The sequence below is a fragment of the Chanos chanos genome, chromosome 6 (assembly GCF_902362185.1).
Source record: "Chanos chanos chromosome 6, fChaCha1.1, whole genome shotgun sequence".
NCBI classification, from domain to species: domain Eukaryota; kingdom Metazoa; phylum Chordata; class Actinopteri; order Gonorynchiformes; family Chanidae; genus Chanos; species Chanos chanos.
Window position 1 is genome coordinate 45,965,630 of NC_044500.1, and position 18,222 is coordinate 45,983,851.

Genomic DNA, 18,222 nt, shown 5'->3' on the forward strand with positions numbered 1-18,222 from the left:
ACACACACACACACACACACACACACACACAGATACACAAATATAGCCTTGATGGATGGAAACAAAACTTTATACACATTTTACTGAAGAGAAGTCAGTTACTGTTATATTGGTGATCACTTTGTCCTCCACTGTTACCTGGAGGAAATGGATGTGATCCTCTGTGTGTGAAAGCTGCTCCAGCTCAGTGTCTCTCCTCCTCAGATCAGAAATCTCCTGCTCCAGTCGCTCCAGGACTCCTTCAGCCTGACTCAATTCACTCTTCTCCTGATCTCTGATAAGCTCTGTCAACTCACGGCACCTTCTCTCAATGGAGCGGATCAGCTCAGTAAAGATCCTCTCACTGTCCTCCACTGCTGCCTGTGCAGAGCGCTGTTAGGAGACACACACACACACACACACAGAGGAGGGGGGTCCATTACAATCACACACTTCACTCAGCTCTTACTCAGCCAGTCTGTTCCGTACACTGTAACTCAGTGGGATTGGACAGTAGCCAAACACTGGACTCCTCACTCACTGACTGGAGGAGAGCCCTGACTGAGCCCTCAAATGACTCCTCCGGCAGCCAGCTCTTGTCTTCTCCTCTGTTCAACACTCACCCTCAGAGACTCCACAGCCTGTCTCAGCTCTTGCACCTCCTTCTCTCTCTCCCCTGGATTCTCTGCTGGTTTTTCCTCTGACTTTCTCCCAGCTCTTTCTGTTACACAAATAAAACACGTCATCACACTTGGTCCATTTACACACAGTCTTCTGTATCCAATCAATCTCAGTATGAGAAAAATTCACAATTTCAACTGTTTAATTTTGAGCCTGTTTGCCCTTATATATCTGACTGTTTTTAGCAGTCTGGTTTGGGCACAATGCCCATTTTGTCCTTTGATCACAAATTTATATTCCTAATTTTAAAATGAAAATGCAGAGTATTTGAGTGGCCTGTGGTAATAAATAATTCCAGTTATAATTATTATAACAGTATCAGTGGAGACAATCATCGTGTAACTGAAGGGAATGTGTAATTAAATAAAAAGGAATAGGTATTTAACCCCACAAGTGCTCTGCCTTTTTTCTTTTAGTTTTAAATATAATAAAATGTAATAAAATGTAATTACAATGTTCCCTACACTCTATATATACACCATAAGATTACATCGGTTACAACAACAAAAGTATTCTTTGAAAGAATATAAAAATAATAAAAAAAAATGGTCCATTTAAGCTATTGAGAAAATAGTGTAAATGGAAAAACCACAGATATACATACGTATATACATATACATATGTATCCATATCTGTAGGAAAACGTTCGGCAACAATGACTGATTTAAATGTAATTTTAAAACAGTGACGTCTCAGGAACTTGTAAGTACAACAACGCCGATTTTTTTTTCTCCAAGTAAAACTGCTTCAACCCAAAAAATAAATAAAAAATAAAAAACAGCCCAACACCCACTGACTAAACCACAGTGTGACAGTATAGCTGTGTCATGGTTGGTGTAACTTCATGACAAAATAAACAGCTTTTGTTTTCCTAAATTGAGCTGTAAGAGAAGTCCCTGTACATACCTGTCTTTCAGTCCTCTCTGCTGCCACTGATAATGTTTTATGCTCTCTGTGCTCATCCACCATACACAGATAACACATGAACTGTTGGTCAGTTTGACACCAAAGTTCTATCAGTTTGTTGTGACGCTGACAAATCTGGTCCTGTAGTCGTGTGGAGGCTTTGACCAGCGTGTGTTTCTGAAGGGCAGGAGATTCATAGTGAGGCTGGAGGTGAGTCTGACAGTATGAAACCAGACATGTCAGACAGGACTTGACGGCTTTTTCTTTCTTCTTGATGCATAAATCACACTCCACATCTCCAGTGTCACAGTGAGCAGGAGGAGCAGTAGGTTGGGGTCTCGTCTTCTTCAGTTTCTCCACCACTTCAGCCAGCATAGCATTTTTACATAGAACTGGTCTTAGTGTGAAGGTCTGTCTGCACTGGGGGCAGCTGTAGACTCCCTTCTGATCATCCTGATCCCAGCAGCCCTTAATACAGCCCATACAGTAACTGTGTCCACAGGGAATAGCCACAGGATCCTTAAGGAGATCCAGACAGACTGGGCACATAAACTGGTCCTGAAACTCTGAAATACTGGCCTCTGCCATTTTACTGATCACACACTCAGAAATATGAACAATCGATTAAACACACACTGATCAGGAAACTCAGATCAGTGTCCTTTCTCTGTAAGTGAAAGTAAGAGCGACTTCCTGGTTCTGTGTGAGTGTAAAACAGTTTGTCTTAAAGTGGCAGATCACTCATAGTAAAGGAGTGTGAGGAGTGTGATGTCATTATAATAGAGGGAGAGAATGAGAGAGATAGAGAGAGAGGGAGAGAGAGAGAGAGAGAGAGAGAGAGAGCACATTAATAGTCCTTCACATATGCTGTATACATTAAAAATATACTAGTTTTAAAACAGCTTTAAAATGATCAGTTCACGATTTAAAAACTGCAATAATTCAGTGGTGCCCAAATATTTTGACTTATTTGGGCATATATGGTGTCTAATCCAATGTATAATAATAGTAATGAATAATAATGATTCTAAGCAAAATGATCTTCATGTCGTATTAGTAATATGTATTTAGATTTAGATCTTAGGATTACTTTATTGGTCACATAGGGAAGTTTATCTTTGACATAAAGAATGCTGCCACATTTAGAACATTAACAAACATTCACAATATGAATTAAAAGCAAAGTGCAGTACAGTGCATTCACAGAATACATTAAAAACTAGGCGCTGTCTTTAGTTGTAAGTCTGTAGTGTTGACCTGATGGAAGCAGTTTGTATTCTGAATGCAGGACATGGCAGTGCTGTGAAATCATTGATCTTTTTTGTCAAAAAATTGTTTGGACGGTGATGCTCCCATACACCCATCACTTTCTTTGCTGCGTGAACCTGTCTGTGTTTCATATTTTAAATGAACTGATAAGATAAGATAGTGCTTGTGAGGATACTGGATGTTTAGTGAGGGGAAGATGTCCCTCAAAGTCCCTGAAACAATGTCAAAAACTCACACTCCCATTATTTGTCTCAAAGAAAAACGAGGTGTGGAGGGAAGAGAGATTTTGTTATAGTCCTGATTTCATTTCCTGCATGAACTTTTTTTAGTCTTTTTGATTTCACCCACAGCTGCTCTTGATGTAAGATGCTGACACATCACAACTTCACTCCATTCATATGCAGACTTCACACACACACTGTGAGAATCAATTAAAAATGGTGGTAACTGTCAGGTCTCTGTCTGTACCTCCCTGTCTCCTGGCCAATCAGAGCCAAGCTGGATCTGATAGGTTGAATACCTTGTTAGTTAATTAATGTGTGCACCTTTGCCCGGTTTGCTCCCTTGCTGTGTCTGTGTATATACACCCCTGTGTTTTCCTCTGTACCTTTGTGAAGTCTTACACTTGTTGTCAGAACTGAACCGGTCATTGGCTGTTTCCGAAATGGCACACTAGTGTACTGCATACTGCATACTGGCCCAGTATACACTGTGTACTGCACACTACTCCACACGCTAGTATACAGCATGGTATGCAATTATGAGAACTTTCGTGTAGTGTACTACACGTTTGCTATCGGTTGGGCTATTTGTTCTGTTAAAAACGAACAACACATGACTACATCAAATAGTGGCCCTATAAGAAAGCATATGAAGACTTATTACACCAAAATATGCAACTGATACATTTATATTCGGAACTGCAGCTGGGGTTGAAGTTGGAGCCGCTTCTGTCGCTACCCGCCATGTTTTTTGAAATTTTTGGCCGTTGTAAATCACCGTGTTGCATCATGGGATGCAGTACCCGACGAAGTGAGCTCCGGTTGTATACTGCAAATTTTCGCCAGAGTAGTACATCATCCTGGTAACTGTCGTGTACCGCAAAATTTATATTTTTCATGTGCTGCATACTACTTACTATTTTTACGTCATGATCAGTATGCGAGTAGTATGTAGTATGCCATTTCAGACACAATCATTGTCTTCCTAGTTGCCCTCTTCCTCTGTCTAGCCTTGTTCCTCTGGTTCACCCTATTCTCACTCTTAGCCTTCCTGTGTATTGACCTTAGATTGACCTTAGATTGTTCTTGACCTCAGATCTACCCAGCCCCCAGTAGCCAGTTCATAGTGGACCAGACCATGTCTGGTTATTGACCGTGATCTGGATTAGGATTTGGATTTCAATGAAGAACTGCCTACACTTGCACCCACTCTCCTCTCAGTTTGTGGCAGTAACATGTTTTTCTGTTATGATGCCAGTGAATGTTATTCTTTGTTTTATTTTTTATCACAATACCTGTTGTGACAGCCAGACTCCCAGAACATCAGCACCGATGCTGAGTTTTACACATGTGCATGGGGAGAGAGCTCTGATGGAGACACGGTGGAGACATGGCTGACTGCCCTCTGATACACGACACCTGCGGCTCATGGAAACCCATCAGCTGCAGGAGGAAAGCAGGAGTGTGGGGAGGAGAAAAGAGGAGAGGGTTCTGAGGCAGTGCTGCTGCCCCCGGAGGAGACCGGCACCGGCCGAGCGGAGCGGAAGAGGGAGAGTAGAGATTCCAGCCTTGGGTACGGGTGTCTCTCCCAGGTCCTCAGCCTGGTGACGACTGGGCGCTGGAAGCTTCCGGCTGAGCCGCCACAGGAAGTGCCCGCTGTTTGCTGGGTACAGCAGAGGAGAGAGACTCGCTGGCTGAGCAGGAGACCCAGGTGGGGTCTGGCCCCAAACATCTCACGCCGGCTCCATCCCACCATCCTTTCCCGATTCAGCCCCCACCCCGAGGCCCCGGATCCTCTCCAGATCACCCCTGCATGGAGCTCCTCCGTACCTGCACCCCCTTGCACTGCTCCCAGTGCCCCAGCGCCTTTGACACACATGTATGCACGTGTGATTGGGTTTATTAAATAGAACATCCCTTTCAGGGCTGAAATGGTAACTAGGGTCATGTCTCCTTACCACGCTGTGACCCTGTTTATTTAAGTTATTACAGATAAAGTAGACTGCTCTGGTTCTCTGTTGGGCAGCCCTGTACTGGCAACCTCAGAACCCTCTCCTCTTTTCTCCTCCCCACACTCCTGCTTTCCTCCTGCAGCTGATGGGTTTCCATGAGCCGCAGGTGTCGTGTATCAGAGGGCAGTCAGCCATGACTAAATGTAGGAAGTATAGTCACATTTCCACAATCTGAAGCTATCTCAGATCATTATCTTATCTCATTCAAAATATTTCTTAGTAATAATATATACAGCTCGCCACGCTATCATAATAAACGTACGTTTACGCCAGCTACTACGCAGAACTTTATCAATAATCTCCCAGAGTTATCAACTTTGACTGGAACAATGTCACACCCCACAGAACTTGATCAGGCAACTGAATCTTTAAAGTTAACATTCCGCAACACCTTAGATAATGTGGCCCCACTTAAAAGGAAAATAATCAGAGAGAAAAAAATAGCTCCCTGGTATAATGAGCACACACGCGCCTTAAAACTTACCACTCGAAAATTAGAACGTAAATGGCGCCAAACTAAATTGGTAGTATTCCAGTTAGCATGGAAGGAGAGCCTCCTGAGCTATAGAAAAGCTCTTAGTGCCGCTAGATCAATGTATCTCTCCACCCTAATAGAAGACAACAAAAATAATCCTAGATTTTTATTTAATATCGTATCAAAACTAACTGGGAATAAAAGCACCTCGGAAACAGGCACACCATCAATGTTCAGTGGCGACGCATTTATGAATTTTTTCAATAGCAAAATTGAAAATATCAGGCAAACAATCCAGGCTATAAATTTTAAACCAGATAATTTGATCACTAACACTGTAGATAACAATATAACTAGGCCTATATCAGATCAGCGATTAGAATGTTTTACTCCCCTTCAGGCGACCGAATTGACCTCACTAATTTCTTCATCAAAATCACCAACTTGCGTACTAGATCCCTTACCTACACGTTTCCTTAAGCAGATACTGCCAGTAGTCATCGAACTGCTTTTAAAAATAATCAATTCCTCCCTTAGTACTGGCTATGTACCAAAATCTTTTAAACTAGCAGTTATCAAACCCCTAATTAAAAAACCTGACCTTGACCCCTGTTCATTGTCCAACTACAGGCCAATATCTAACCTCCCCTTTATTTCCAAGATCCTAGAAAGGGCTGTAGCACAGCAGTTATGCTCATACTTACATAAGAATAACATCCATGAACTGTATCAGTCAGGATTTAGGCCTCATCACAGCACAGAGACAGCACTGGTTAAAGTTGCAAATGACCTCTTACTGGCCTCTGATCAGGGTTGTGTCTCCTTGCTTGTGCTACTTGACCTCAGTGCAGCCTTTGACACCATTGATCATACCATTCTCCTTGATAGACTAGAAAATGTTGTTGGAGTTAAGGGAACGGCCCTCTTATGGCTTAGGTCCTACTTAACTGATCGTTATCAGTTTGTTGATGTAAATGGTGAGTCCTCTGCACATACTGAGGTAAAGTTCGGAGTCCCGCAAGATTCTGTTTTAGGCCCACTGCTTTTCTCTTTATATATGCTACCTCTAGGTAATGTTATTCGTAAACACGGTATTAGCTTCCACTGCTATGCTGATGACACACAGTTGTATGTCTCGGCGAAGCCAGACGAGAGACACCAACTTAACAAAATTGAGGAATGTCTAAAGGATATTAGGCACTGGATGCTTACGAATTTCCTCTCACTCAACACTGAAAAAACAGAAGTACTTGTACTAGGATCACATGCAGCTAGGAGTAAGCTTTCCGACCACATAGTTACTCTGGATGGCCTTTCTCTTTCATCAGGTGTGGCAGTAAAAGATCTTGGTGTAATTATTGACTCCAGTCTTTCATTTGAAGCTCATGTAGATAATATTACCAGGATAGCCTTCTTTCATCTTAGAAATATTAACAAGATAAGAAATGCATTGTCATTTCAAGATGCTGAAAAATTGGTTCATGCTTTCATTACCTCTAGATTAGACTACTGTAATGCCTTACTGTCTGGATGCTCTATTAGGTGTATAAATAAGCTACAGTTAGTTCAGAATGCAGCGGCCAGAGTTCTTACTAGAACCAAAAAATATGATCACATCACCCCTATCTTATCCACACTGCACTGGCTCCCAGTCAAATCTCGTATTGATTATAAAATCTTACTATTAACATATAGAGCATTAAATGGTCTTGCGCCACAGTACCTGCGCAAACTCCTGGTCTTTTATGATCCACCACGCCTACTTAGATCAAAAGGTGCAGGCCATTTGTTGGTACCTCGAGTTATGATGGCTACAGCAGGGGGCAGAGCCTTCTCTTACAGAGCCCCACAGTTATGGAATAGCCTCCCAATTAATGTTCGAGACTCAGACACAGTCTCTATGTTTAAGTCAAGGCTGAAAACTTATCTGTTTAGCCAAGCCTTTTGCTAATAGCTCTTTACTAGGCAAAGGAGCAGATCTGGAGGGTTCTCGGGCATAGATTGTTTGGTGAACTGGGATGTTTGGATGCTGTCGCCCCCCCACTTTAACATGTTCACTCAGGTTTGTTGACTGTGGAGTGGGTGGCCGCCTTGTGTCCCAGAGTGCCATCATGTCCATATTACCTTCTAGCTCTCCCTTTTAACTATGCTGTACTAGTTAGTCTTGCTGGAGTCCCTGCCTGCACTCGGCACACGATGTATATTTACCTTTATGTGGAAATGAACATCTAACAATGTGCCTCTCTCTCTCGCTCTCTCTCTCTCTCTCTCTCTCTCTCTCCCTCTCTCTCTCTCTCTCTCTCCCTCTCTCTCTCTGTCGAGCCACACGTGCTACTCCTGAGACACCAGTGATCCTGACTCCTCCCGCCCTCTGGACTGACCCATCCTGGTGTTATCATCTTCCATCCCCCGTCAGCCTCCTGTCTACATCACCATCCCCTTTGTTCATGCCCCAATTTACTTTCAGCTGTAACTGCCCACGTGGTCGGCACCTATTGCACACCTGTCTGACTAAGGAGGGGTCTCCTCTCTCTGTGGTCCTCCTCAAGATTTCTCCCATTTTCCCATTTCCCTCTTGGGTTTTTGGGGAGTTTTTTCTTGCCCACCATGAGGATTAAGTCAGGGGGTGCCGTCATATTTTGATTTGACTGTTGTGGCCTGTAAAGCCCTTTGAGACTGTAAACAGTGATATTGGGCTCTAAATAAACTTGAACTTGAACTTGAACTTACTAATGTGTGACTGCATGTTTACAGACACAACACTGATAATTATTGATGACTTATGAAAACTATCAATAAACTGTTTATAAATCATCAGTAGACTGCTATAAACGATGTACTCTGAGGTTATATTTTACCTGAGTTGTTTTTTGTTTGTATCCATCTGCTCCATATGATGTTTATCTAGAACCAGCACTCTCCTCACCGTATCATTGGTTGATTACTGTGAGGAGAAGTGGCAGTAATGGGATATATTCATGTACTGCTGTGTAATGAGATGAATCTCCAGACTCAGACAAACATTTTTGTCATTAGAAAATACAACACATTCATTGTAACTTCATAATTATAATGAGACATTTCCAAAAGAGAGAGAGAGAGATTTTGCCATTCAAAATTCAGACATTTCTTTTTTATTATAACTCTAATGCTCTAATGCCAGTTTGAGAGTCTGCTGCTCTCTGCTGGAGACAGAGAGAATTACAACAAATACCCTCTGTAGAGGATCTCACAAAGACAGACTTAATACATACAGTCTTTACACAGACAGTCCTCAGTTACAATGGTCTCCCAAATTATTCAAACCCCAGTTACAGACTAATATCAAAACCAGAACCTGAGAGAAAGAGAGAGAGCAAAGCAAAAGAACACACTACCTCTTTGTAGCTCAGGTTCACTGTCCAGCTCAAGCACCTCCCTGAATTTCACAGGAACTGCTGAAATTACTTCCCTCAGAACTTTCTGTCGGAGTCAACTAGACCTGACACCAGCTGCTTCACTCAGGTCGGCCACTGTCCTCCAACAACCACTGACTCTAAGGCTCTTTAACTTCATCAGTCTCATTAGTTACATCTGGTTCAATTCATCTAAATTTACTTCACTTTCTTACAGGCTCTCCTTAAATGAGCACGTATGGCTGGAGATGTCAGTGCTCGAGACTGAAAAAAAAGAAAAACAGTGTCTCCTCATTAATGTTAAGATTCTAGGATGCATCTCTAGTCACTTTAAGAAACAAAGACCATGCTCTTAAAACAGACTGATAAAAAGGGGTGGTCATGGCAGACAGGTCCATCACCTCGAGCTTTAACAAACACAAATGTCTGTCATACCCCATGTCCTCTATACGCCTTAAAAGCACCCATGCCGTTCCAGCCCATGTCAGGTCCTGTTGGTACAGGAGCCGCTGAGCTGCCTGCATATGAGGGGCCTTTGTTCGGCTGTGTAAATCAAGTTTCAGTGATTGCACACACACACTGTGAACAGTGAGCAGTGAATTTGTCCTCTGCATTTAACCCATCCAACACACCAGTAGTGAACATACAACAGACGCAGGAGCAGCCTCCTTGGTGAGCGCCCGGGGAGCATTGGGGTTACGTGCCTTGCTCAAGGGCACACAGCCGGGGATGTTGGGCCTGGGAATCGAACCGGCAACCCTCCAGTCACAAGCCCGGTTCTCTACCCTTTAGACCCAGTTAGGCTTTGTCCTCCCTCCTGTGTTGGTAAACAGAGAACAGGAGCCCTGATCCAATGCTCCCCTGACCAGTTTTCTCTGTGTCTGCATCGTGGGAAGAGTCACACACCTTTCCCATCATCCCCTCCCAGTTCTTTTCCTGATCTAGACTCCGAGGCATTTCATGCCTGCTCTACCCTACTGCAAACCGTCTGGTAATAACCCCCCATACCCCATAATAAAACCCTCTGACTTGTCTGAACTTACTTTAGCTGAGGAGAGAGAGAGAGAGAGAGAGAGAGAGTGAGGTTTATCATTGTATATGTTTGTGTTTGTGTGTGACAGTGAGAGAGCGTGTGTATTAGTGATTCATGATTAGTGTGTAGGAGAGAGAGAGAGAGAGAGAGAGAGAGAGAAAACAATACACTGTTTTCTTACTGATATTCTGAATGATTTAATGAATTCAAGAACATATGAATAAAGTGGATTACAAATGCAGCATTTTCAGTGTCAGTGTTTTGCCCTTAGAAAGACACTCACACAGCAGCTCCTTCTTTACAGGCAGCTTTTTAATAAAGGCCCAGATTCCACATCAACACGTTTTCTTTTCAACCTGTGCCCTCCCTGCTTTTTCCATCCTTATTAGGTTTTTTTCTTCACAAAAGATCCTGGTCACTACTAGTGTCATCACACAAACGTTAAGATTTTAAAGTGACCATACCTTATTTAACAGCATTACTAAAACATTCAGCTCAAACATGTAAAATATTAAGGAATGAAACAAAAAACTGCAAAACGTCTCCTTTTCAGTTTAAGGTTTACATTTCTTCTGTAATGCATGTTTTAAAGTTTACATTTCTTCTGTAATGCATGTTTTAAAGTTTACATTTCTTCTGTAATGCATGTTTTAAAGGGCACAACATCAAGAACCCAAATTCTAGGAGAACAAAAACTTACACAATGTATGTATGACAGTCTTCCTGTACAAAACTCTCCTTCTCTGATTCACACACAAACTCTCAACAATGGGGGCACACAGCTTCACAAAATGAAGGGAAAAACAACAACACACACATTAAGAAACTTCCCACAGTCAGAGGATGATCATTAGAGTAATCTCAGCTACAATCACAGCACTCCTTTACTACAACCTCCATCCATAATAACCTAATCATGTCTGTCATCTGATAATACAACACAATCATTTGACATTATGATCACAACCATACCATTCTATTTTCTTCATTTTGGATGGTGAAATAACCTCACTGTTGACCCACCACAGACAGTAAACCCAGGATAGAGGGGCTGAGTGAATGTGGTGTGGACTCTGTGGAGGAGGGTCATTGTGTCAGAGATGCTGTAGAAGGACAGAGTTCCTGCCCTGTGGTCCACATACACTCCTATTCTGGAGGAACTGGGAACTATGGGGAGTTTAGTCACTTTATTATTGTATCTGAATGAGTAATTAGAGGGAGAACAGTCTAAACTCGAGGACTGATCATTACATCCAAACCAACACTCATTACCATCTCCTTTCCTCCTGATGTCTTTATATGACACTGATATATAAACCCCCTTATCCCCACTCCACTCAGTCTCCCAGTAACAGCGTTCAGACACACTCTCTCTACACAACACCTGACACCACCCATCAAATCTCTCTGGATGATCAGGATATGACTGGACTGTGTTACTCCATGTCACCACTCTGTTCCCCTCAGACAGACAGAGGTGATTATTTGCTGTGTTGGGATCCAGTGTGAGATCACAGGAATCTGGTGGAGTTGAGGAATAAAAATGACAAATGAACATCAAGACCTTTTTAAAAATGAAAACTTAAATCACTGATATCAGCAAAAAAAATTTTACAGAGACATGAATGAAATGTAATATTCACTTTACCTTAAACGTATGTTTCATTATATCAAATTCAAATTTCCAAACAAGACACTTTATATTCAATCTCAACTTTCTAACATAGATAATCTTTCTCATATTAATTTTTAAATGTAAATTTGATTCCTTCTCAGGATCATGGTAACCACCATAAAGTTCCCCCCCCCTCTCTCTCTCTTTACATTTTTCACTCTCTCTTTCTTGCTCATTCTCTGTAAATGTAGTCCTCCTAGTTAAATCTATTAAACTAATCTGAGGGTTTTATTGTCATAAGTTATGAAAATATCACTAAAGTAAAATCACTAAAGGGGGAGGGATCAAAGGGGGCGGGGCTTATCTGCTGTTGTCTTATTGTGACTGTGGAATGTTTGAAAACTGTCAGCAGTCTAACAGTCATAACTGTCAACTTCACTACTCAACTGTCACACTGTGAGTGTCAAATGTTAATTTACTTTTTACAGAATTTTCTGTTGTCTTTTTATCTTTTTAATTTCTTAATGTCTTCCCTGTACCTAGTCATGATTCTTCTCTCTCTCTCTCTTTCTGTCTCAATTCAGTTCAACATGATTTAGTGTCAGATATGTTACCAAAGTAGATCATTGTATGACAATAAATGTAACACTGTAATGTGAGAGAACCAATAATAATGACAACCAATAATAATGACATGAAATAATGACAACAACAACAATAATAATAATAATAATAACAACAACAACAATAAATATAGCCAAGGTGATGGCGGGCCCTTGCACCTCCGGCGATCTGGACCCGTGACATTTCGTCATCCAACAATGCACTCATATCTGATGTGTGTGTCAAATTACATGGTCAGCAACAGCTAAAGGGATTCAGGCTTACAGCCATACAACCACAAAATATCAGCAAGTTAGTTGCTGAGGTATTGGCAAGTAAACACAAATATTAAATTTATATTAATGTTCATGTGTGTCTTTGCACGATATAGACAAATTTATGAGAATTTATGAGGAGAATTTATGACACATTGCTGTCCTGCGGGGCAAGACATGTAAATTCATCATTTCACCATCTCAACACCTTGCAACATATCAAAAATCCCTTGTCAATTTAAAATCTGCAGCATCTTGACATCATACGTAGCAAATCTGACATGAATCCAATGTACTGTTTAGGAGGAGAAAGTCAAAATGTAACACGTGTCAAAACGCACCAAATCCAAATTAACTCACTTTCTGTTGGGAATGGCTCATACAATGAAACTGCAAATTTGTTCGTCTTGGGGAGACCTACATGCCTACAAAATTTGGTGCGTGTAGCTGAAACTACATGCCGACACAAGACTCAATGCCATATGGGGGCGCTATGGAGTCCCTGGGCCACACCTGGGGCAAAGCCTCCGTCTCTGAGTAACTGTCACAAGCACTAATGTGTGTACCGAATTTCAGGAGTTTTCACCCATTGGAACCACCTCAAAAATGGCCAAGTCTTGAAGAAAAAGAATAATAAAAATAATAAGAAATAAATAATCCTTAGGAAAGCAATAGGGGCCTTGCACCCTTGGTGCACGCGCCCTCCGGTGGACACCGGAGGCACAACACCTTCGGTGCTCGGGCCCTAATAATAATAATAATAATAATAATAATAATAATAATAATAATACTAACAATAATAATAACAATAATAAGCTAGAGCTTAACAGTTGTTAAGGAGTTAAGCTGTGTAGGAGTTGTGAAGGTTTGTTGTAATCATGTAATGACTGAGCTATTAATGTCTGCAATCGTGCATGTGTCTGAGTGTGTGTGTGTGTGTGTGTGCGCATGCGTGTACGTGTATGTGTATATGTGTGTGAGTGTGTGTGTGTGTGTGAGTTACTCACATTGTAAGAACTGCTCTCTGGTTTTGGGATCAGGGAGAGGAATGATGTCAGTGTTTGTCACTAGAAAAACAAAAGGATTCATTAGACTCATTATTAAAGTGTTCACAATAGAAAGAGAAACAGAGAAATAGAAAAGAAATTACTTGAAATTAAATATTCTTTACAACATTTAAGTAACAGCATCTAAATCCTAAACCTTCACTGGAAAGTCTTCCAAACTCATTCTTACAGAAATCCTCAAGTCGCTCTTTCAGCTGAGAGACAGATTTTCCTACATCCTCAAAAGAGAGGTGTGGACTGACAGTGATGCTGGGTAAGTCTTCAGATCCAGGAGGGGAACAGAGAGATGAGAAACTCTAAACACACTCACACAAACACACACGCAAACACACACAGATACACACACACACACACACACACACGCACGCACGCACGCACACGGATACACAAATATAGCCTTGATGGATGGGAACAGAATTTTACACAAATTTTTACTGAGGAGAAGTCACTTACTGTTATATTTATCACTTTGTCCTCAACTGTTACCTGGAGGAAATGGATGTGATCCTCTGTGTGTGAAAGCTGCTCCAGCTCAGTGTCCCTCCTCCTCAGATCAGAAATCTCCTGCTCCAGTCGCTCCAGGACTCCTTCAGCCTGACTCAATTCACTCTTCTCCTGATCTCTGATCAGCTCTGTCACCTCACGGCACCTTCTCTCAATGGAGCGGATCAGCTCAGTAAAGATCCTCTCACTGTCCTCCACTGCTGCCTGGGCAGAGCGCTGTTAGGAGACACACACACACACACACACACATACACACACACACACAGAGGAGGGGGGTCCATTACAATCACACACTTCACTCAGCTCTTACTCAGCCAGTCTGTTCCCTACACTATGACTCAGTGGGATTGGACAGTAGCCCAACACTGGACTCCTCACTGACTGACTGGAGGAGAGCCCTGACTGAGCCCTCAAATGACTCCTCCAGCAGCCAGCTCTTGTCTTCTCCTCTGTTCAACACTCACCCTCAGAGACTCCACAGCCTGTCTCAGCTCCTGCACCTCCTTCTCTCTCTCCTGGATTCTCTGCTGGGTTTTCCTCTGACTTTCTCCCAACTGTTTCTGTTACACAAATAAAACACATCATCACACTTGGTCCAGTTACACACATACTTCTGTATCCAATGAATCTCAGTGTGATAAAAAAGTCACTATCTCGACTGTTTAAATTTGAGGCTGTTTGCACTCATATATTTAACTGTTTTGGTTTGGTTTAAAGCCCAATTTTCCCCTTTGAGTATGAATTTATATCTGTAATTGTACAACAAAAACACTGGGTATTTGATGAGTAGCCTGTAGTGATAAATAATTACAGTCATAATCAGTATAAGAGTATCAGTGGAGACAGTCATTATAGAGGTGAACTCTAAAGGAATGTGTTATTACATAAAGAGGAGAAGGTATTTAGCCCCACAAATACTCTGCCCTTTTCCTTCTCATTTTAAATACAATCAAATGGACATAATGTGATAAAGTGAAAATAAATCAATGTTCTCCACACTGTATACATATCACAATATTACATTAGTCACAACAACAAAATCATTCTTCGACAGAGAGCAGGAAAAATGCATTTGTGTCAATTTGAGCTGACGTTTGCTCAGGTTAGAAAATAGCCTGTCATCACTGATGGAGGAAGTACTCAAACACTGTACTTAAGTAAAAGTACAAATAAACTGACAAAAATGTACTCTAGTAAAAGTAAAAGTACCACATTAACCTTTTTACTTGAGTAAAAGTAGGTAAGTACCTGCTTTTAAATATACTTAAAGTATTAAAAGTAAAAGTACTTGCTGAATGTATTCCCTTATGCAATGGTCTACAATATCATTAAGTGTGCCTACTGTATGTATATTTTGTTTAATACATCAGTAGTATGGGCTATGCCATTTCAATCAACAATGCTGCAGATAATGCTACTGATAACACTGGCAAACAATCTCTTATCAATTATTTGAAAGGTTATTGTTTTTATTGTGTTTACCCTCTGTGACACAGTTCACACTTGGACTTACGATTCTGTGAATCAGAATTTCAGGGGTGACCTGCAGAGTTAAATGCCAGTAAGCAAAATAAGAAAGAGGACTGCCTATACCTTTTGAAAGTTTTTATTTAACTGTAAATAAAACCAAACACAATATAACGCAATGCAAAACCATTGTGTTATATTGACTGCAGTAAACACATTCAAGTCAAAGTTGTCTGCCTGAAACACACCCAACAAAGGAATAAGCACTGATCCTAACACAGGACTTCAACAAATTATCTATTAGAAAATTTATACTTTTGCCAGACTGTTCTTACAGGAGACGGAAATTTGGTTTGGCTCAATATAAGCATGCCAAGTAGGGTTGACAGTCTGACTTTTAAATTCAGTGTAATTAAGACAAAGGTATCTTAAAAGTAATTACTACGATGTTAACCCTGTCATTCTATAATATCAACTCATTTTAAACTTTAACTCTGAAGGAGCACAGGGCTAAAGAGCCCCTAGCCACACAAGCAACATAACCAACCTCTGTTCCCGAGATCTAGCATCCAAGCAAACACCCAGGACCAAGACTACATTGCATTAGCAACATGCATGTGTTACCTGCCAGTTAACGCTAGATTATAATAATTTAAACGTGTTTACTTGTTCCTAGTGATGCATTTGAACAAGAGGCTAGCAAGGTTACATAAGACTTCACTAACCTAAATTAATTTAACACGCAAAAGTCAGGTAGCATTAAGCAACTTAATTTACCTCAATACGTTTCTTCAAATTTGACGGCGAAGTTTTGAAAGCTAGTATTTCGTGTTTTCGAGGGAGACAAAGATGGCACCGGGATCTCCATGAATCATTTTTAGAACCGGTTATCTCAAACAACTCTATTAAATAAGGCCATGAGTGGCGCATCTCTAATGACTGAATCTCCGTGGTGGCCTTTCTCGAATCCATTTTGGGTGTTTTATCACCGGTTAGTGCTGCTGCTGATGCTGCTGCTGCGGGCGCACCCCACTCTTGTTGAAGGAGGGTCTAACATCACCTGCCCGCTTTGATTGGTTCAGTGGACCAATTCCCCTCTCGCCATTGATTACTTTAAAACCAACAAACAAACAAAAAAACGCAACGTGACTGTAACGTGTAACGCAACGCATTGTAGAAATGAGTAGAAAGTATAGATATTTGCTGTAAAATGTAGTGGAGTAAAAGTCAAAAGTACCCACAACTAAATCTACTTAAGTAAAGTACAGATACATGAAAAATATACTTAAATATAAATATACTTAAGTACAAATATACTTAAGTACATTCCACCACTGCCTGTCATCATCTGTCATCGTTTGCGAAGAGTTTTAGTTGTAATGATAATTTGCTAATTGTTTTCTTTTTGTCGATGCACTTGGCCGTTTGTATCAATTTAAAATCTTCACAACACTTTGTTCTCCCTTCTCACAAAACTCTCCACGAGACGCCCTCCTCCAACAGGAAGAAAAAGACGAGTAGAGCGGTGAGTTTTGGATCCAAGTTTTATGACAGCACTTTGCGTAACGTTGCCCCCTTGTGGACGCCTAGTTTAATTACATTAGAAATGCGAGTAAGTGGGAAAACGGTCGCCACACGATTTCAAAACAGAAATGCCTCAGGATCTTGTGAGTACAACGACGTCGATTTTTAACATAGGGATATTTTTCGCATTTGTAATGATAACATTTCATAAGATTCCTGTATAGTTGCTGAAAAACCTCTTTTCCCCAATTAGAGAGGTGGTGTCTGTCACCATTAAAATATGAATTACATTATGAAACAGGCCATGTCAATAAAATCATATTCAAGTCTGTCAGTCAGAAATGTTAGAATAATTACGTTGGATCCAAATGACAGTTATCATTGGTCAGTACACATTTACACACATTCTCACTGAGCTGTAAGAGAAGTCCCTGTACATACCTGTTTTTCAGTCCTCTCTGCTGCCACTGATACTGTTTTATGGTCTCTGTGTTCATCCACCATACACAGATAACACATGAACTGTTGGTCTGTTCGACACCACAGCTTAATCAGTTCGTTATGATGAGGGCAAATCTGGTCTTGTAGTTTTCCTGTGGCATCAGTCACATTGTGTCTCTTCCCTTTGAACAGTTTTTCATGTTGTTCAAAGTGAGTTTGACAGTAGGAATCCAGACACACCAGACAGGACTTGATGGCTTTGAGTTTTCCCCCAGTACAAACACCACACTCCACATCTCCAGGTCCAGCATAACAGTGAGCAGGAGGAGCAGCAGCTTGGAGTCTCGTCTTCTTCAGTTTCTCCACCATTTCTGCCAGTATGGCATTTTTTCCCAGAACTGGTCTTGGACTGAAGGTCTGTCTGCACTGGGGGCAGCTGTAGACTCCCTTCTGATCATCCTGATCCCAGCAGCCCTTAATACAGCCCATACAGTAACTGTGTCCACAGGGAATAGTCACAGGATCCTTAAGGAGATCCAGACAGACTGGACACGCGAACTGGTCCTGACCTACTGAAATATTGGCCTCTGCCATTTTACTGATCACACACTCAGAAATGTGAACAATCGATTAAACACACACTGATCAGGAAGCTCAGATCACTTTCATGTCTTTGTAAGTGAAAGTAGGAGTGACTTCCTGGTTCTGTGTGAGTATAAGTTTGTCTTAAAGTGACAGATCACTCATTAATAAAC

The 18,222-nt window shown here is 41.3% G+C and overlaps 1 protein-coding gene across 1 annotated transcript in view; it reads right to left on the bottom strand.

The window, feature by feature from the left end:
* The window catches only part of LOC115815467 (uncharacterized), a 32,843-nt gene extending 14,782 nt beyond the window's left edge, over nt 1-18,061 (bottom strand). The window contains 13 exon segments of the mRNA XM_030778422.1: nt 139-372; nt 603-653; nt 656-700; nt 1,567-2,158; nt 4,387-4,499; nt 4,634-4,719; nt 4,810-4,922; nt 10,979-11,492; nt 13,472-13,531; nt 13,668-13,827; nt 14,018-14,251; nt 14,500-14,595; nt 17,468-18,061. Of these exon segments, the coding sequence (XP_030634282.1) occupies nt 139-372; nt 603-653; nt 656-700; nt 1,567-2,158; nt 4,387-4,499; nt 4,634-4,719; nt 4,810-4,922; nt 10,979-11,492; nt 13,472-13,531; nt 13,668-13,827; nt 14,018-14,251; nt 14,500-14,595; nt 17,468-18,061 (2,892 nt within the window).
* Between the last annotated feature and the right edge of the window lie 161 nt (nt 18,062-18,222).